General features: G+C 41.6%; 1 protein-coding gene across 6 annotated transcripts in view; it reads right to left on the bottom strand.

The window, feature by feature from the left end:
- Nucleotides 1-21302, bottom strand: part of LOC129771706 (protocadherin-like wing polarity protein stan) — a 45550-nt gene that overhangs the window by 6949 nt on the left and 17299 nt on the right. For 4 of the 6 annotated variants that reach the window (XR_008742457.1, XR_008742459.1, XR_008742458.1 and 1 more), the window contains 7 exons: nt 13550-20165; nt 13271-13491; nt 12666-13202; nt 12247-12613; nt 9306-9375; nt 8564-9251; nt 8400-8485 (listed from right to left, as the gene is read on the bottom strand). Coding sequence is in view for 1 of the 6 variants with exons in the window: in XM_055775642.1 (XP_055631617.1) it covers nt 8564-9251; nt 9306-9375; nt 12247-12613; nt 12666-13202; nt 13271-13491; nt 13550-20165 (8499 nt within the window). In the remaining 5 variants the exon portion in view is untranslated. The remainder of the gene's footprint in view (nt 1-8399; nt 8486-8563; nt 9252-9305; nt 9376-12246; nt 12614-12665; nt 13203-13270; nt 13492-13549; nt 20166-21302) is intronic. The other 2 variants (XR_008742461.1, XM_055775642.1) reach the window with 2 other exon arrangements.

Below are 21302 nucleotides of genomic sequence, written 5' to 3'. Positions count from 1 at the left end.
ACGTCAAGGTTGGCGATTGCCGTTCGCAAAGCGGGAGAAATTGAACCCTGCTAACTGACAACGGGTCGCAGGAAAACCTTGCGCTTGCCGTTCGCAAAGCGAGAGAAATTGCACCTTGTTGAATTGGAAACGGGTCACAGAGGAAATTTTGCGCTTGCCGTTCGCAGAGCGAGGAAAATTACACCCTGCTGAACTGGAAACGGGCCGCAGGGAACTTTGCGCTTGCGGTTCGCAAAGCGAGAGAAATTGCACCCTGTCGAACTGGAAACAGGTTGCAGGGAAACCTTGCACTTGCCGTTCGCAAAGCGAGAGAAACTGCAGGAAAAACATGCGCTTGTCGTTCGCCGACAACAAACTGTCCACTCGCTGACAACGAACTCTCAAACATCGCTAAATTCGAACTGTACATTTTTTATATGTTAAGCTATCCCGATACGCAAGCGAATACAAAAACTAAGCCATGTCCTTTTAATTTGCTGTAATATTTACAAAGAACTTGAAGTACATAAAAATATCAGATCAGCGATAAGTGTATTAGGAGGTCGCCAAGAAAAACACATCCAAAAGTAACGCGAATTGGAGCGCGGTAATACTCCTTTCTGGGCTCTTGCCGATCAGAGGGAGTAAATGCCTTGGAACCCGAAACACTTTACTGACGTTCCTAAAACTTAATTGAACATTGCACTCACTCACTCATTGTAAGCAGGAAAATTCTTTCGTTTGCCAGAGACTATTTGGCCATATGACGATGGCGTTTGGTAAAAGTCATTTACCATTATTAGTATAAATTTTAAGATTTGTGGGGATTATTGAGATTTGTGACATTATTCTAATTAGGGTTTTGGGCGTTAGGGCGCACAGAATTTTAAAAATTCTCTTTGATTTGCGGCGATTCCATGATTTGTTTGATTTGTGGCAATATTTAAAATAATATGGATTTGTGGCGATTTTGATATTTGTAAGATTAGGATAGTTTCTGTCATCATAAAGGCTTCGTTGGTGCCTTTGACATTGTATCAATGCATTGAACTGACGCTATGATGAAGCAGGTGTTAAGGTTGTGTACCAAAGAAATATTTGGGGAACACTAAATTCAATAAGTTATAATAAGTCATTAATTTATTCGGGTTCGCGTGCAGATAGAGTTTTTTTCGCTCATTTAGTCACCAAGAAAGTAAATGTCGTTCTGGAATTTCGTATGTGATTTGGTTTCGCTTACCAGTAGCAAAACTTTCTCCACTAAGGATAAAAACTGCGCTTATCTCGAGCATGTATTGTTCTGCGAGCACAAGAATGAATCATCAAACAATCATCGTCAAATGATTCTACAATAAAAAAAAAAATTTAGGGCGACCAAACTGGTAGAATGGTTATTTCAAAATTTCCGTAGCATTTCAAAATAATATCCGCTAAATAAAATATAATATACAAGCGACTTGAATTACACTACAGCGTAGTTCTACGTCAGCAATGCGGTCGTGTCTTGAACACAACCTCCTATAATTTGTTTGGCTCCCCCACGTTGATCGTCCGATACGGACGGATAGTGATAGCGCTGGTACGCAGTGATCTTAGCGGGTTGTGTTTTTTGTCGTCCTAGAAGGGCGTTGTGCTAGCGCTGGTACGCGCAGTGGCCTGTTGAGGTACTTTAAACAAGTTTAGTCTTTGGTCAACGACCAATAATTTTAACATTACGAAAACATTTAAAAAAAGCTATGAATCGAAACTCTTGGATTCATATTTTTTTCCCTTCACGGTGGAGTTATGTTACATTTTGGGCGTCTGAATCAAACGTTTATGTTCATGCACGCATGCAATACACCCCTGCACAAAATCGAACACACCACAACTGTCACGGCGACTCCATCGAGCGGGCAGAAAGAAAAACAAAATAACGGTTGAGAAGGAAAAAATAAGGAAGCGCTCTCTGGGGTTTCATACATCGTCCGGTACGGACGCAGTTTTATCCGTTGTCGCTGGTGTGCGCACAGTTTTTGTGATTTCCACGTTGATCGTCCGAGACGGGCGAAGTGATAGCGCTGGTGCGCAGTGATCTGATTGGGCGGTGTTCTTTGTCCTCCGAGAAGGATGTTGTGCTAGCGCTGGTACGTGCAGTGGCCCTTTTGGGGTGACTTTTGCCGGCTAAACGGACGGAGATCCAGTGCCGGAGTGTTTGGCAAGGAGAAGCGTGTTGAACGAGTGCCGCACAGGAGTGAGGTGTCGGCAACTACCGCCGTTCAAAACGGGTGCGTGTCGTGGCGGATTTCACGGCACAGAGCTGTCGAGCAGCCAGCAGGAAAATCCACGCTGCGAGCTTCATCGAGAACGAGTTCCCCACTACCTGCACGCAGGTGGTGCTCGCGGATAACATCGCGGAAGTTCCGCCAACGAGCGCAGATTTGATCAACTGATGCCGACCTGGCCAACGGAAACAGGAAGGAAAATCTGGGGTGACATTGCGCATTTCGAAACGAGTGATTTTTGTTCGTTTCGATCATTTTGACATGCCTTTGACCAGCTTTGTTTACAAACCCAAAAATTTTACATTTATCTACGAGACAAAATTTGCTCTAAATCTAGTACACCGAAAATATGAACTTGAAAAATATACATAATACTAAAACCATTTCGATTTAAGTTCGAATTTTCTCGAAACGAGTTACTCGTTTCGAAATGCGCAATGCCACCCATGGTGAGTGCAGGGGCAACCCTTTCCTTTATTCCTTTTGCATGCTTGCATGTGGCATTAAGTGCGAAAATCGCAGTATAAATAAGATTCGCAACAAAGCAAAACAAAAAAGCCGTATCCATAGGGTTTGTAGACAACTCTTTGGGTTTATGAGGACAACATGATTTTGCTAAGAATCTACAGTGTGTGACATGTTTACACCTTTTAAATCTGTTCATTCGTTTTTCGCAATTTCAACTGATCTCTGAGGTATGTTTCTGAGCCACACATGAGTGTTGTTAAAAAATTGTCGCAAACTCGATGGAGTGCTCATTATAGTACAGTGAAACCAATTTATGAGCTGATCAGTCATTTGAGTTTTGTGCGACTCAAATACTGTATCAAGTGCACAGCCCCTCCTACCAGAAGTTTATGATTTAACACTTCTGTGCACAGATGTACTTCTGATGTGTTGTACTACATGAAATAGATCTAGCGTATTCTGCGTCTGCGTTGCGAACTAAACGACAATTTCTGAGTAACGTTGTGATCAGATCCACTGGTTATTTTTTCCGTCTAGTCGAAATGGCCATTTAGAAAGTTTTATTAAAATCCATCGATTCAAAATTTGCTACTGATAGATGCAAATTAAGATGAGTAAACAAGGCGAAAGACGTCGATTGTTAAGTTTGCTTAGTCCAACGATGGAAATGTTAGAGTGCCAAAATGGTCCAAAGAAGCCGAAATTATTGAAGCAATTCAAGTTCTACACATGTTATGCGAATCTAACAGCGACCTAACAAAGTCGATTTGTTAAACTGACAACTACGAAGTTTCGGAAAGGTTGTTGGGAATCTGAACTTTTCTGGGATTTTCGCGCTCACTGCCACATGCAAGCATGCAAAAGGAACAAAGGAAAGGGTTACCTCTGCACTTACCAGATTCTCTTCCTGTTTCCGTTGACCGGGTCGTCATCAAAGGACCAAATCCGCGCTCGTCATCGGAACTTCCGCGATATTGACCGCGAGCGCACTCGTTCCAACATGCCTCTCCTGGCCAAATACTCCGGCACTGGACTTCCGTCCACTTTGACGTCACAAAACCACCTCAACAGGCCACTGCGCGTACCAGCGCTAGCACAACGCCCTTCTTGGACGACAAAAAACACAACCCGCTAAGATCACTGCGTACCAGCGCTATCACTATCCGTCCGTATCGGACGATCAACGTGGGGGAGCCAAACAAATTATAGGAGGTTGTGTTCAAGACACGACCGCATTGCTGACGTAGAACTACGCTGTAGTGTAATTCAAGTCGCTTGTATATTATATTTTATTTAGCGGATATTATTTTGAAATGCTACGGAAATTTTGAAATAACCATTCTACCAGTTTGGTCGCCCTAAATTTTTTTTTATTGTAGAATCATTTGACGATGATTGTTTGATGATTCATTCTTGTGCTCGCAGAACAATACATGCTCGAGATAAGCGCAGTTTTTATCCTTAGTGGAGAAAGTTTTGCTACTGGTAAGCGAAACCAAATCACATACGAAATTCCAGAACGACATTTACTTTCTTGGTGACTAAATGAGCGAAAAAAACTCTATCTGCACGCGAACCCGAATAAATTAATGACTTATTATAACTTATTGAATTTATTGTTCCCCAAATATTTCTTTGGTACACAACCTTAACACCTGCTTCATCATAGCGTCAGTTCAATGCATTGATACAATGTCAAAGGCACCAACGAAGCCTTTATGATGACAGAAAACAAACAATGTTAACTGCTTGGAAAAAGGCTAAATATTTGCCTCAGCAGAGATTCATTACTAATACCCTAGCGTAAATAATTCCCTCCCGCTATCTCCCCTCCTTGTTTATATTTATCATTACAAATGGGGTTTCAGCGTAACGAAGATGCACTATTTTTACGTACGGGTTATGAAGCACGCACGTACGCATACAAATATCCTTATGTCGATGGCTACACACACTTATCTCTGTTTTGCGCTCTTCTCAACAGAAGCCCTTTCTGTTAATATTACCAGTCTAGATTAGCTTAGCTGTCATCCTTTGTGAAGAGAGTTTTTCTACCGTCATGTAAAACCAAATCACTGACAAAATTCCAGAACATTTATTTTCTTAGTGAGCTATCGATAGCCTAGCTTGATGATTCCCCACGCAATTGTATAGCTCAGAACTTTAAGGCAATGGCGTCAGTTTGATGCAATGATTGCAATGCCAGAGACATCAGCGAGTGAGTAATTTGGTCGCGTCCACAGCTCAGTCCGAAAGGAAGACATGTGTTGGCGCAAAACAAGGAAGAACAAGCGATGTTCATTGTTTCGTATCTAGAATGAGACTTAAAGTTTGCCTTTCCTTCCTTTCCTTGTTGAATTAAAGAGACTTTAAACTTATTCAGTTCATTCGTCTCTAGCCTTCAAAAAGACCATTGGAAAACTCTACTCTCTCCTCATATTACTCCTCCACCCCTCATAGCCTTAAGAAAACCACTCGATCCCTCGCCGTCCAGCTCCGCCAGTAACGATGTTGTTCAGTCGGTGTCCTCAAGAAGAATGAAGTTTACCTCAGCAGATCCACTGTTTATACTCTAGGCAAATACTCCCCTTCGTTCTTCTTCTTTTCCTTTGTTCACGGAGACTTTACATCTTACGATCTACCCTTCGTTGCTCGTCGATAAGTTGCTCGTAATTGACAGCTCTGCTCGGGAAAGCACACAAATGGACAGAACAAATGTATGAGGAAATGAGAATGCTTCCAATTTTCATTAATTTAACCCATATACAAACTATGGGATTGTAATGTATAGCATATCAAACAAATCTTAGGAAATTTCCAATTCGTTTGGCATACAAATCGCCAGAATCCGTTCACGACAAAAATAGTTATTAACGTTAACTTTATTTCATAAAAACGTGACCTATTTTCTGATTTGGCACCCTTGATGAAAGACGTAGTTCTTCGTCAAAAAAACAAGAACTGGGCGCACCCGCGCCGACAACTAAAAATCACATCCGTTCTGGACGACGTATGGTACGGAAGAGACCGCTTGCTATTTTTTCTTCTCCACCGTTGTTTATCTTTTTTCTATCTCCACGTTCGATAGAATCGCCGTGACAGTTCTGATGTTTTCGATGTTGTACAGGGGTGTACTGCATGCGTGCATGAACATAAACGTCTGATTCTAACGCCCAAAACGTAACAAGATAGCTTTTACTAGAGTTACCAAGACTCCGTAGACATTTGAAGGCCGCTGAAATTAATTCTAATGATGTCAATCATTAGATTGCATTGCATGTGTTACAATCAATCACGAAGTGGGACTTCCAAGAATCGGTTCCAAATCTTACAGTGAATTTCAAGCTGTTTCTAACGGGAAGCCCCTGTACAATATCAGCGTCAGTCTCAACTCTCAATAAACCATATTTTATTCATTTTCTTACTTTGTAACTGTCAGTCCCATTGACCATCGCGTGAAGATTTTGTGATTTCTTGGTTGTCCTATCTAATATTACAATAAACGTTGACAATTACGTCGATAAGTTTGATTTTTCATTCGAAAACGAAAACCAAGTATTATTGGAGGGGTGACACCCTAGTAACCCGCCCCGGACGTCACCCGGTCACGCTACGCCACTGCCGTTTCAGATTGAACATTCATAACAGCAGCAGCTTCATTACAAATCAAATAAACTATTTTCTGAATGAATTCACTCCTAAACTTTTTCTCTCTTATGTCGGGGGTGAGCCCGGCCCCATAGGGAAAGAATTGTTTTGTGAGATCTGAGGGCATATATTGTTGTTTCCCTCACAGAATCATTGTCTAGATTATTTTCCATGGAATATAGGAAATATCAGTGCTTTTGGACGGCAACTTTGTAAGTAATAGTCACTTTTCAAAGCTGATATAAAAACAGAGTTCACCAACCAGTGCGGGTGAAACCGGTACCCTCAACCGCCAAATGGGAAGTATTCTTATTCTATTTTTCGCTATCGAATATGGTTCGAATGGCTCAACTGATTCCGGAGATATGGTCGGAACAAGCTCCGGTGAACATGGAATATGAGAAAGAAAGAAATTTGATATTAGGCAAATCTATAATGCGGCACCTCAAACCATATCACAATTCAATTACAATTAGCTTACACAAAACGTGATCCTGCAATGTAGATTTGAGGATTCCAACGTCTTGGAAACACGTTTGACAAAAACTCCACCAGCGATAGCCTCTTTTGCAAGGGTGAGGTTCTCCTGGGACCAACTGTCACGATTCGATTTACTTGGGAGCGGGGCATCTGGAATAGATGGAAAATATGTCCCAATAACCTACAACTGACCGGAAATCATACCGGGATTACTTCACTCAAAGGGTACCTCAAAGTACCCCAACAGCACACATTTTTTAAGAAGACTTTTCTATTAATTTGTTGCTTTAACTTAACTCAACTCGAAACCCACTGATAGTTAACAATCCAGAAATCCAGAGGACAAACTGTAGAACAACGAAAAAGGATTTGAAACCTCGTTCAAGAATAAAAGCTTAAACTCAACTACCGAAAAATTACATCCGGTTGCACATAATCGACACTCGCGTTTGTTTTGATTTATATTTTAACATTTGACGGATCACGGTGGATTGGATTTGATTGAAAACGTCTAAAATCATGAATACTAACACGTACAGTGTTCAAAAACATAGTTAATTACAGTTTTCTAGTAAAACTCGAGGGGTGCCGGTCTTATCCCCAGTGATGGACTTACCCCCCGTTCTCCACTCACGCTTACATACATTCCGTTCTCTCTCATAAAACACTTGAAAACGTTTCCAGCTGTTAATCCCGTTACATCCACGAATTTTTGTGTGTATGAGAACAGCACCAAAAACTTGAATAAGTCCTTTGAGTACTAACAAGAACAATTGTTAGATAGTTGAATCAGCACGGAAAAATCAGCTTGGATAAACACGGTTAACAAGAATTACTCACAAAGTTATTTTTTTCAATTGTATGGAAGAATTTTCAACTATACTCTTATTTTCGTCCATGTGATTTTTTTTCAAATCAGGCTGCGTGCCGCATGAACAAGGATGGAAGGCCACAGGTTTGCCACCACTGTCGTACAGCATACATAAAGGAATTTACCAAATCGATCGGAATATTTCGTGCCGATTGGAAAGCAGAATCGGGGAGTTTTTGGCCAGATAAATAACATACAGACATCGGATGAACTGATTTTTTTTCACTTATCATAGAATAGCTATTCGTAGGATATACAGAATGGTTGGAATGTAATTCGACCATACATCTACTGTCTAAAAACAATGGATTTGAATTGAACTGCTAGACTGTGAGTTTTTATATTTACAGTTTCATTCTCAGAAGCCGAACTTTTGTGTTAATTTCGTACTAACCTTTTATTTCTTCGAATATATACTATTATATTCTATACAATAATAATGTAAGAGAGAGATAGAAATTTAGAGAAGGGAGAAGGGAAAATAGAGAAAAAGAGATTAAAGAAAATAGAAAAGAGGAGGCTATCAGTTTGAAATTTCTCAAAAATCATTCTCAGAAAAATCAACGAAATTGGGTGCGTTGCAAAACCCGCGTAGGGTAGAGCTAGTTAGTAATAAACGTTCATTCCAACCACCCTGGAGTATCTTCACTACAATCTACAACACTAATAACAACTACAAACTTGCATACCTTCTCCAGATTTGTAGCTATTAGTTGAAATATAACCTCTTTTCTATGGTCATTAGTCGAGGCTCTTTAGGCGATCCCAACACCATCTATATTGATTATTAATTATATTTAATTGGAAACGCCTGTCCATTGGAACATTGATTGAATTGCATGCTAATACTTACTCATTATTGTCTTTGATATTGGAAAGAGGAGCCATCGGTTGTATTCTAGAAGCTGCTTCGTTTGGTCTCATTGCGTTCGAGTGATCCTCTTCAGCCGTATAGGGAAAATTATATGGATTCTTATCAGAACCCTCGGACATACGATCTGACTCGGCTCCGTGTTTGTGACGTTGATAATCGTTCTTCAAGAGCGACTGAACACTGGATTTGAACGATCCATGATTATCGGCACGCGGACTGTACAAATCGGGGGATATACAGTCCTTAGACATGTAAGCTACCTCTGAGTTGTAACCGAGTGTTCTTGAACGTTCATACATTGGGTCTTTGAAAACGTATGGATTTTCTTGGTTGTAGCATCGCATATGGTTCACAATCTGGCCAGATCCAGAAAACTGATTGGATGCCGCAGAAGGGTATGGCAAAGTGCTCTGCTGACGATTTCCATCAAAATCTCTGTAGCTGTCTGTGTATTTATCATTATGGTTAGTGAATTTATCACTCCTTAAATCTTGATTAGAATAGTTGTAGGTTTCCTGAATATTTTCAAGTATCGAGGGTGGCATATTCATTCGATTTTGGTGCAGATATGAAGTATCCGTTATATCCGGGTTAGGCAAAGGGTTAGACGTTTCGGGAAAACTATGGTGAATTTCATTGTCGGATCCAGTTTCTTGAGACCAACGACCTATATAAAAGACATGTGTTAGTCGAAGAAAAATGAAAACAAAAATGCACTCACCATTCGCACCAGGGAGGTATGATTCAATCTTTTGATTTGACCATCGTGAGGCGTTCACGTTAGGGAATAACTGGAAAGAGATATTTTTCCATGTGAGTTACAAAATATGGCTTCTTCTTGTTTTTATAAGTTTCTATTTCTATTCTATTATAACAATCTACAAAAGAAAAGTTTAATTACATTGGCCAAAAACATAACGCAATTGAGGAGTGTATAGCGTATAGTTCGTATAGCTTCTTTCTTGTCGGATTTAGTGGGTTTTTCGAATATTGCGATCTCATCGATAACGTTTTCTATACCCGTTTCGCTACTAGAATCATAGTTCAGTGCACGGTTGAGTTCCGAATGTGAATAAGGTTTAATACATAATTGTTGGATGATTTCCTTTTTGATGCGATCATCCTCCGAAATCCTACCAATTGCTGGAACATATCGTTCACCGATGATAACAATCAAAAATTCAAGCAATTCATCCACCATAAATATTTATCGATAGATCCTTCACTGCAACCGGGCTCACTTCTTCGACAGCTTTTAGATCCGAGAATCGGTTTGAATCTTAGTTGCAAATACGGAAGCCTGCTTTTCGGTGAACTTCCGCCACTTCCAAACCCAGTTCAATCGCCTCTTCCTCTGTATGGACACTGTCCAAGCGATCGTCGACGTAGTGCTTCTTCTTGATTGCCGTCGTTGCTCTAGGATACTCTACTCCGTGTTCCGCTGCATTCAGGTTCTTGACGTTCTGGACCTGCACAGGGCCTGCGGACTACAGGAAGCCCCGAAGATTTGATCATCAGAGACCATCGTAACCATAGGTTCAGACGGCGAGTCCGATGATTACGCTAGTACGGGGAACGGAAACATCATCTCCAATAATCTCCGATATACCGCTGGTCATCAATTGAGTTGACGTTCCAGTTGGTTTCGTTCCCGTTTGTACGATGCTACGAGAGTCAGCATTATTCGCTTCCACATCGACTTGGTCCCCTGTAGCAGGCTTAACATGCTTCCACCTTCTGAATACCATACGGTACTGTGTTTACTTCCTGCAAACGATCGTTCCTCGTCATGCTGTCATAGAAGTTAGTGCTTACGAGCGATATATTCCTTTTCCCGATCCAACTTGTCCATCATTGCTTTATCGACCAACAGCTTCTCCATCCGTAGTCGTTCTTCCCGTACTTTCTCCTGTGTCCGCTTTTCTTCCTCCAATCGTTCTAGCTCTCGGGCTATCTGAGCTCGCCGTAAACTAGAAACTAGGTCGTCGTTGTTTACAGCATCGATTGCCACCACATTCCGATCATCTCGCGTTCGTTCGTCAAGATGTCTCCTTCTTTGTTCCTGAACATTTTGGCCCACGGCACAAAACCTTCGTGCGAGACGTTTAGAGTTAAGAGTGTTTAGAGTTATGTCTAATGTTACTGATGACTAACAGTTTAATTTAAAACGCAGTTTGACTATCACCAATTAGTGGTCTGAATCGATGCTAACGATGCCACGATAGTCTCTGACGTTAATGATGTCTGAGAACGATCAAAACGTAGTCGATTTGTGTTTTCGTTTGTTGTAGAGACGAGCGAACGCTTACGAGCCGCTCATTTGAGCCGGTTCGTCAGAACGAGCGTTCGATCCACGGTTCTTTACAAATGAACCACGGTTTAAAAAAGAGGCGCGGTTAAAAAGAGGCTCGGCTGAAAAAAGAGCCGCGGCTCAAAAAAAAAAACATCTGCGGTTCGAAAAAGAGACGCTTTTCGAAAGAATCTCGGCTCAAAAAAGAGCCGCTCAAATGTTTCGGCTCGTTCCAATGAACGGCGAGCGGCTCTGAGCCGTTCACTGTAATGAACCGCTTTGCCCAACTCTAGTTTGCTGTGGTGATCTCCAGGTTTAATGGGTTCGGGAGCAGCGAAGTCGATTAGTTCTAGTCCGTTTTCGTTAGTTTGCGGATGGTTGAACTGGTCTGACGATGACGATTTTGATATTATGTTTTGGGCAGCGATCGGTTCAAACACAGCCATTTCGCAAATGATAGGAACTTCTTCTTCGAGGTGAAAAAATATTTAATCACTTTAATGTTGAGCAGTGCCATAAATTATCAAAATTTATTCACGAATGGAGGAATTAGATTTTTCCCAGTATCGGGTGAATTCTCTTCTGTTAAAACTCAACTCCATATCTGGCATAATGAGTATAACACAAGAGTCGAGACGCGTGAACTTTGTCTGGTATATTGATCGAAAACAGCATGAACGAATTTCGAAAAGCCTGCATTCAGGCACTTTCGTTACTGTCAATAATTTCAGGTGATTATCACGAACGTTAAGTTGATCTTCATCACTTGCAGTGAATTTTTATTGAAAACGTGTTACCCATTGCACATATAAATGGTGGTGTATGTCATTTCCGGGCAATCGTGAGTAGATTCATAAAACGTAGCCAGAGTTATTCTATACATTCCATTGCCGAAGTCGCCAAAAACAAGAATTTTGTGTGATGAATTGCCATCCTTTACCATTAATCGGTTTCACTCTCATTTGGTGACGCTGAATTTTATGCTTTGATTCTCACTAACACGAAATGATCTTCATATTCGACCTTACGAATAACATGACGAAAAAGAAGATGCAAATGAAAAATGAACTTCATGGCAAGCTGATGTTGATGTTCATTCCACTGGGGTTCATTGATAGTGTTGTTCCATATTTATCGACTCTCGCTTGAGCAGTAGGTTATCAATACAAGGAAGGCAGAAATTCGCCGAATTTGAATGTCGTGAATGTGAATATTTTCAGCACTGATGTTGAGTAATGACATAATAGGTTATTCAAACAATTCAGAGGATATGAATAGTTTGTTTTGACAGTGATAGCTTCAGAGCAAATAGAGGAACGTGAAAGATTTTTCCGATCCCTAAGTTTCATCAAAATCAAACGACAGTACTCACCTGTGGATTCTGAACAACATGCAGATCAGGAGGTGTCGTTGCTACATGCTCTGTTATGTTCGGTAAATATGATGACGAGCAAATGCCTGTGCTACGATTAGTGCTACTATTCCGTCCAACACGAGATTCTTCGTCATCACTGGAATGACTTGATGCAAGTTCAAGACTTCTCCCGTCTGTTTCGCTTCCGGAATCCGAGTCCCTCCGATGTCGCTCACTTTTCCTGTGGTGCGATGAGGTGTCGATGCCCTCTTTAATGTTCCGTACTCTTCCAGTTTCATAACCCCGAATGTATGAAGATACTCCATCACTATTAGAATTATAGTTTGAGGTTGATGTAGATGTATGTCGGAAATTTCCATCACTTCTGTAAAAAATCGATTGGAGTTTATTTCCCTGAATGTGAAAACTACCCTTACCTATATGGACTTGAACTTGTTTTTGCTGTGCTCCTAGAAGTGGTGCTCGATGTGCTTATACCGATGTTACGGCGTGCAGTTTCATATTGATTTACAAACCCAGGTGTTTTCGGGGTCTGACTAATATTTTGTGTGCTACTGCTTACCGCCAGCGAAGAATCCAATAGAGGAACCTTTCTGCCCATGCATCGCAGTAAAGATCGATGCAAATTCTCTCGGACACGTTTGTTAATTATGCAGTAACCGATAAGTGAGAAGAAAGCATGAATTGTGACCGTTGCTGATAGTAAAATTTTCAACAATTGGGAATTTTCTGAAGCGGCCAGTACCGCTAGTACCCACATAATTCCCATTAATGGCAGCGAAACCACCGAAAGCCACAATAATGTTCGCAAATTGCCGAATCCAAGTATGTGGTCTTTTATTGTGAAAGCGGCTTTCACCGACAAGAACAGTATCAATAGGTTAACGATGCACATTGCGACTATTGGTCCTACTAGCCACCAAATCACCGATTCGTATACAGACAGCCAACAACTGTAACGGAACAAGAGTACAACAATTGAACAAACATTTTTATAACGCTTAGTACATTGAGTACTTACAAAACATTATTGCCATATTCGTGAACTCGGACGCCCACAGATAGGCCCACGAGTAGAGCTGGCGCGCCGTAGCCTAATGTATAGTAGAAACCCATAGGTCCATGATTGATATCCCGCATCTCTGTTAGCATCCGATACAAATGTACACAGTCCACCGTAGTCCAAGCAAATGCTGCGAGCCACGAATAATGAAGTGTTATTGCAACCAGTTTGCAAGTAAACTAAAAAAAAAAATTATTATTCCATAAGATATATAATTCCAAAACCACAATGATTTACCTGGCTCTCCACTAACTCTCGACGCGCTTGTATTCCAACGAAAAACAAGAGTTCAGCAGCAAAAATACAAAACAAGAGATTCTGATGGACGGTATTGGAGTTAGTTTGCAAACCACGCAGTAGAGCCAGAGAAAGTATCACACCGAACAGCACTGGAAGTGACAGCAAGAAGGCTGAATAGGATGTAATCTGCACAAGCAAAGATGGCTCGGGGATATCTTCGGGATCAATAATATCCACCAATACAGCATAACTCGATACTTGATTGCAAGTACAGTTAATGGTGATAGTGTCATTAACATATAGCAGATCGTAATCGGGAATTTCTGTTTGACATCCTAGCCGCGTCCAGGCACTCAGGTGTGCATTCCATCGCACACATTGCGGATTTGAACGTGAATTAAACAAATTTTTTGGGATGTGCAACCATATTTGCAGTTTTATCGGTTGTGGAAGGTATGGATTGCCTAGTGGTGCGTATTCGATAGGTTTCACGGGCGCATTTCCGTCGGAGCCGATAGATGCCAATTGTTGGATCACACTGCGTTTTTTAATTTTCGAATGATGCAGCAGTTCAAATTCATACATGGCTTCATTACTGGATGCTGCCGTATTCGATGGTTTAGGAGCGTCATATGTATTGTCATCCACGCTTACAATAATCTCTGGATGATCGTCCAAGTTGATATTGCTTTCATGTTCGCTCAGATCTTGAATGGAGATCTTGATCTCGTTTGCCAAATTTTCGTTGGAATTTTCATGCATTGATGTGGGAAATAACTCAATGTTCTTCTTGTCATTGCTATCAGCTATACTTGGCCCGATCGCATGGAGTTTTTCTTTATCTTTGATTTTGTTCTTCGGGATAAGAATAACGAATGAGATTACAGGACTCGCAATCTGTACATCTATCCCCCATCTCCTAGTGATCGTTTCATCAAAATTTGCAGGGAAAATTGACCCTACATCTTTATACTGTGCATATGCTATAACTGAGCGATGATTGCTTATAACATTCGTAACTTCATTGGCATCTGGCTGCATTATTCCGAGCATATCGAGAGGCACCATTATTTTACTGAAACGATCAAACTTATTTTTGTCTTGCACATAATTGTTGTACTTCGGGAAAGTTATCAAAGGATTTTTCTGCCTATTCGTAGATTGGTGTAAAAAAGAACTCGTATCTGGCAGTATTACACTTTCCGTTGTAAACTGGTTTGCCCTGTCATTCCGTGGATGATATCTTGTCAATAGCTGGGGCTCGTATCCAAAAAGAGATTCTGCGGTTACTACATCCAAACCGAATACCATATTATCGTGAACGATCTCGAACGGGTTCGTATAAGTATCATGTTGCGAACGACCCAGCACAATCATATATTTATAGAATGCCTCAACCAGATCGTTAGCCTTACGTTGTGTCAATTCCATAATCCGCTTCCATTCATGTTCATATCGAGAGTCCAATATAATACTAGCGCTGCCTACTATATTTTTGATAAAATGTTTATCTTGACTGTGCGATAAATTCAGACCATTTTGATATATTTCATAGTTTATCAGCGCATGCAATATTCCTTCCGTTATCAGCAAATCTGCACCGTAAAGTTTATTACGACCATTGTTCTGTATATCGTTGAAGTACTCAAATTCATAATCACTTGAGAGCCACATAGAATTCTGGTATGTCAAGGGAGATTCGAGTATGGGGAAATTTTTATCTCTTACGATATTTCTTCGATTTTCATCGGCAATGCCAACACTCTCACAGGCACGTTGTAATGTATCGGCGATTTTGATGGAAACGAACGTGTTCAATTCTAGTTCCTCGGTTTCAATTTGCGCCAGCTGCTTCCGTAGATCCAGAAATTCCTCCGAAGTACAGTTGAACATATCTGGTTGGCCCCAACCTCCTGCGATGAGATCACATTTGCGCGTGGCCTTTCCCCTGGCAGGCAATGGACAGCTTTCCACTGCCAAATCGCCAAATGTTGTCCTAGGCCACCACAAACCTGCTGCATAGGATTTCGGACAAGCATCGTATACTACTTCGCATCCGTTCAGCGTTACCTCTGCATAAGGATTAGAACAGGTATCACACCGTCTACCAATGACTCCCTCTCGACATTCGCATTGACCGGTATTACCGCAAGATTTCTTAAGCGAACCAACACTATAGCACTCACACGGCAGGCACGCAGTATTGTTTGGGAGTTGATAGTGATTTTCCCGACAATAACATTGACCGGTTTTCTTGTTACAATCGGGATGATAACCCTGTTTCAGATTACATTTACATGGTCCACAACTACGTTCACCCCACCATCCAGCCGGACATGGTTGTTGGGCAGTTATTTCACAATACTCCCCAGAGTAGGACGTATTATTGCACTCGCAGCGATAACCCTTCTTCGACGAAACATCAATACGACATTGGCCGTTGTTGGAACATGGTTTGGCAGTACACACTTGAAAACATTCTTCCCCAACATACCCATGGTTACACTCGCAATAGGCCTCGTTCCATGCTGTGACACAGGTGGAATGATCGGGACAGCTAGCTGGACACTTGGCATTCGAATCGCATCCATCAAACACATTTTCTCTCATTGTTGGTCGATTTAGTACGGATTGACTACCCCCAACACGGACATCTTGAATGCATCCTTCATAGAAACCATAGTTTCCATAGGTTGCTGTGTTGCTCTCAGACCCTCCAATGAGAATTCGCCCCACATACAAGCCTTGTATTTTTTGCGTCATTGGTAACACTCCCGTTCGTTGTCCATAGTCGATAGAAAGTGATACCTCACTGCCAAACCATTTAATTTCGATTCGGTGCCATTTGCCATCGGCAAGATTCGTTCCCGCTAGGAACATGGGTTCCGAATTATATGTATAGTACAAAATGCCATCCCGTACTGAAATTATGGCCGAGCTGTTCTGACCAACTTGAATTTGCATCAAAAACGCATCTTTCTGTCTTGTCCTAATGGACAAAGCCGTCATCCATGGCAGTTGAATGGGTCTCAGCAATGGATTGAAGCTTAGAATTCCATCGCCATTGAACCTCCAAGGTAAATTAACAGACTCTTGGCATGCGTTACCGGTGAATCCATCCGGGCATTCACATTCCCATCCTTCGCCCCATCCATCCCGACAAGTGCCTCCATTGAAACAAGGCTCCGTTGCACATGATGCTAGCTTTTGTGGACAACCCGGTACTGTTCCATTGTCGGCGATAAATGAGTTAAGGTCAATGAATTGATGATCAATATAAAGATCCGATATACATCCAATGAAATCCTCCGATTGAATTTGAAAATGTGCCGATATTTTTGGCAATCCTCCAATTTGCAGCGGCCCTGTGAGATCAAGAAAACGATGACATGATTCGGTTAGTGAGGCACATCTTCGATCTAGGACCAGTGTCGTTTGATTGGCACAATTCCATCGCGGCCCGAGACTGGCCAGAGCGAGAGCCTTGTCACAGTTATCCAGCGAGAGCATCACCGTTCGGTTGAAATAAATCATTTCAACGGAATGCCAGCCACCGTCCGATACACTTCTGCCTTGATCAACCATCACGGACTCGATTTTATCACCTAGTGAGAATGAAAACATGATTCTTCCATCGATAATTTCCAATGCGATGAAATCGTGTTGCTCGTTATATCTTCCATTATACAGCAACAAACCATTGTCTCGTACCGTTGCAAAACTCAGCTTTATATTGAATCTATGTCGTTGTTTCATGCTTGGAAATGTTAGGAACGAATTTTTCGTAAACGATCGCGAAACCAGCTCACACGTTTGGGTGTACGGTGAATTGTGCGGAGTATTCAATGCATGTGACAAACAACTGTATCCTTCACCGCAAAATTCATTAGCACATGGTTTCAGTCTTTTGAGCTCCGTTTCGCACCTGGGTCCAGTGAAATGTTCAGTGCACACGCAGGTGTAGCCTCTTTCTCTCCGAATACAGCTTCCTCCATTTTGGCAAGGATCTGAGTAACACAAGTCCACTTCCGTATCACACAGATAATGCTCTTTGCTACCGGTAAAGCCATCAGGGCATTCGCAGGCAAATGTATTCACTGGATAGATTGGTCGGAAAAGAACCGTGTCGCTATGGATGAAGCCTGACGCGTTTCCAAATTTCAGAACAGATAAACATTGCTCGTAGTTCAAGCACGGTTCTCTAACGCATAAGTTATCATCGAAAGGCAGCACTTCTACGGTGGCAAGTCTCGCCAAAATTGCACGGTTTAGATAAACTCGCTCTTTAAGATACTGAGAGGTATAGTACTCTTCAAATGCAATATCTGGACGACGAGCAGAAAAGCTTACATTCAGAATTCTGGAGTTTACATCAATATCATCTTGGATGGAAAACAGATATATGTGTTCCTTCGGGCAAGGGATTATTGCCGCTAGACCATCCAGGAAAAAGTTGAGCAGTGGCGAAAGAAACGCTTCTTCAGTCATGTCGTTCAAGCGTACCGTTACAGAGTTGAATAACATGTCCTCTGTAACAAGTCGCACAATTAGCTGCATAACTGCTTTCGCCTCATTGACACCATCAGTCACAGACACTTCCATCGTGGCATACTTTTGTACATTTGTATTCAGCTGTGGGCTCAGTGTCAATCCTCCAGTGGAAACATTCAATTTGACTAAATTAGCGTTGTTTCCCGATAGAATTCGATATGTCAACTTGTCTGTAACATCAGCATCAAACGCCGGTATTGTACCAATCACTCCACTTGGAAAGCAATCTTTGAAGTTATTGAATATAACTTGAAAGTCTTTGAGAATGGGAGCATTATCGTTCACGTCGGTTACTAGAATTTCCACATGTACATCGTTTCTTAACGGAGGGCTCGCGGCTCGTATTATAAGTTCGAATCGTTTTTTACTTGACTCGTAATCCAATTCCGTCATTGTCAATATCTGCGCCCTTTCCGACCCTGGTCTTGTAATCAAAGAAAATGAATTCGAGTCGTCACCACCAATGATAGAATAATGCACTATGGCGTTTACCCCCTCATCCGGATCGTGAGCATGAATTTCTCCCACAACCGATCCCACAGGACTATTTTCCGGTACATACAATGTTATTTTATCCGATGGGAATGTAGGTGGTGAATCGTTAACATCGTCTAAACGAATCTGGACCTCGACGGAGCTACTCAACGTTGGTGTTCCTTTATCCATTGCGATGGCTGTGAGATGATACATTGCTATACTTTCACGATCAAGTCCCTTGTTTGTACGTATAATACCGGACGTGGAATCAACTATAAACGATCCGTCCTCAACATCTTTATCGCTGAGCAGATATTTTATTCTTCCATTCAGTCCCATATCTATATCGATAGCCGATATTTGAACCACTGATGTTCCAATTAGGGCATCCTCTGGAATTGTTGCTTGATACAGGGGTATCTTGAATTGAGGTGCATTGTCATTTACATCCGTGACGCTTATTTCAACATCGGTTGTGTCACTAAGCGACGGGTTTCCACCATCCTTCGCAGTTACTGTTAACAGATATGCACTTGTACTCTCACGATCCAACGGAGCGTTCGTTATGATTGCACCAGTTTGTGCGTTGATGCTAAAAGGTTCACTTGATCCCACTCCATTGAGCGATTCATCATTCATGAAATAAGTTATTTGGGCATTCAATCCAACATCACTGTCAATAGCGAACACCACCAGCACTGTGGTCCCAACCGGGGCATCTTCAAAAACTGACGCAGAATAGGGAGCATTTTCAAATACTGGGGCATAGTTATTGGCATCCGTTATGTTTATATTTACAATTGCCGTATCCGTTCGTTGACCACTGTCAGTGGCTGTAACTGTTAATGCAAATCGCCGTTCCTGTTTGTAGTCCAGGGGTTGCGCTATTGTAATCAGTCCACGCCCATTTTGGGAAGTAATTGTGAAACGACCTCTCGTGTTGCCTGCAGTAATCTCATAGTGTAAGCGAGAATCCTCATCTGCATCGGTAGCAGTAACAGTAGTGATAGGAGTTCCAGGAGGTTGATCCTCTGCGATTGTTGCTTCGTAATACTTTGGGTTAAATATTGGGTCGTTATCGTTCACATCTTGTATGGTTACAACGACCGATGTACTTGCTGACTTGGGAGGTATTCCACCATCGGTGGCAACCACTTGAAAATTGTATCGACTCTGTTCTTCGCGATCTAAAGACTTAGTGGTGTGTACCCAACCAGTCTTTGAGTCCACCGCTAGTGGCAAATTGTCATCTCTGTCTTTAATGTTGTATGATATTTCCGAGTTGATTCCTTCGTCCGAATCGTAGGCTTGCACCCTTACTATGTTATAGCCGACTGGGACGCTTTCGAGTACCACTTCTTGGAATTGTGATGTATAAAAACGAGGAGCGTTATCGTTAGCATCTAAGACATTGACCAACAGTTGTGTGGTATTGCTGCGAGATGGGCTACCGCCATCCTGCGCCCTAATAACCAAACGATAGCTTCTAACACTTTCGTAATCCAAAGGTTTCACAAGCGATACATCACCATTCATGGAATCAATTGAAAATTGCGACTGTGTGTTTCCTCCAATGATGGCGTATCTAAAAAAAAGAATCGATATGTATTACTTAAACTTTTTTTTGTTTCTTGCTATCATCTGGCTCAACTCTATCGATTCATAAAGCCAAGTCTTGTGAAATGAGTGTTTCTATTTTTTTTAATTAATAGAATTTTGATACCTCAGTAGTGTTTATAGAATAATTAAATACATCTATTGCATTGAAAACTTTAAAACTCAAACATCTTGTCTTATTGTTTTCAGGTACAAAGGCAATGTTGTATATTCTGATTCATTCCTTTTGCCTAAATTTATGCGGATTTTGCGTTGTTCATACCGCGAAGAAGTGAAATTCACAAAGCAGGCATCAGCGGAAGAAGAATATTATACCAGCGGACGCTGTTATCTTTTGTCTGTTTCATCGGCATCGATAGCCCGATAGCGTTTCATCGGCAGCGATAGTTCGTTGACGGATAATAGAGTGGAGACATTGATCAACCAGGAATAAATCATACGCACTGTGTGTGAACTTAAGTATAAATGGAAAATAATAATGAGTTTTTGTTTTTATTCTTTTTATCATTATTATTTCATTACATTATATTCATAAAAGTAATAATAATTATAATTACGCACTGACGGTAGAGGGTAGTATGGAGTCTCCTGATATGGTGATCTCCGATTTTGAAACGAGTGGCTTCCCCCTCTTTACGAAAAAAAAGGGACACGAAAAACGTTGAAGTGTATTATTACATTAGAAGATAGTTCCTTTCCTCCGGAGACGAATCAGCTCAACAAGCTTCCCTTGAGAAAAATCGCAAGCCTCCCTTCTCAGCCTTCTAATAACCACGCCCCCTCTCCCACCTTCGATCCCACTCCCCCGTTCTGATGATCCCATTACAACTCAACCCTCGTTCTTGCCATTTTCCTCTGTTGTTTTCGCTTCCCGTGTCAGGGTATATCCGGAAAATGCGCCTGGAACCGGCCCGCTGGTTGTTTTCTTCCGGCCAAAACCAAATGGAAAAGGCCTTGACGTGATTCAAATCATGAAAGATCTGGGCAGATATACTTCCGTATCTGAGCTTCGTATGGTAAGACCGAACAAATTGCGGAATTCCGTGACTAACTGGGAGGACGCAAACCAGATTGTTGCTGATAAGCACTTCACTCTCGAATATCG

Source organism: Toxorhynchites rutilus, chromosome 2, assembly GCF_029784135.1.
Source record: "Toxorhynchites rutilus septentrionalis strain SRP chromosome 2, ASM2978413v1, whole genome shotgun sequence".
NCBI lineage: Eukaryota > Metazoa > Arthropoda > Insecta > Diptera > Culicidae > Toxorhynchites > Toxorhynchites rutilus.
This window is presented reverse-complemented; position numbering and strand designations above follow the sequence as displayed.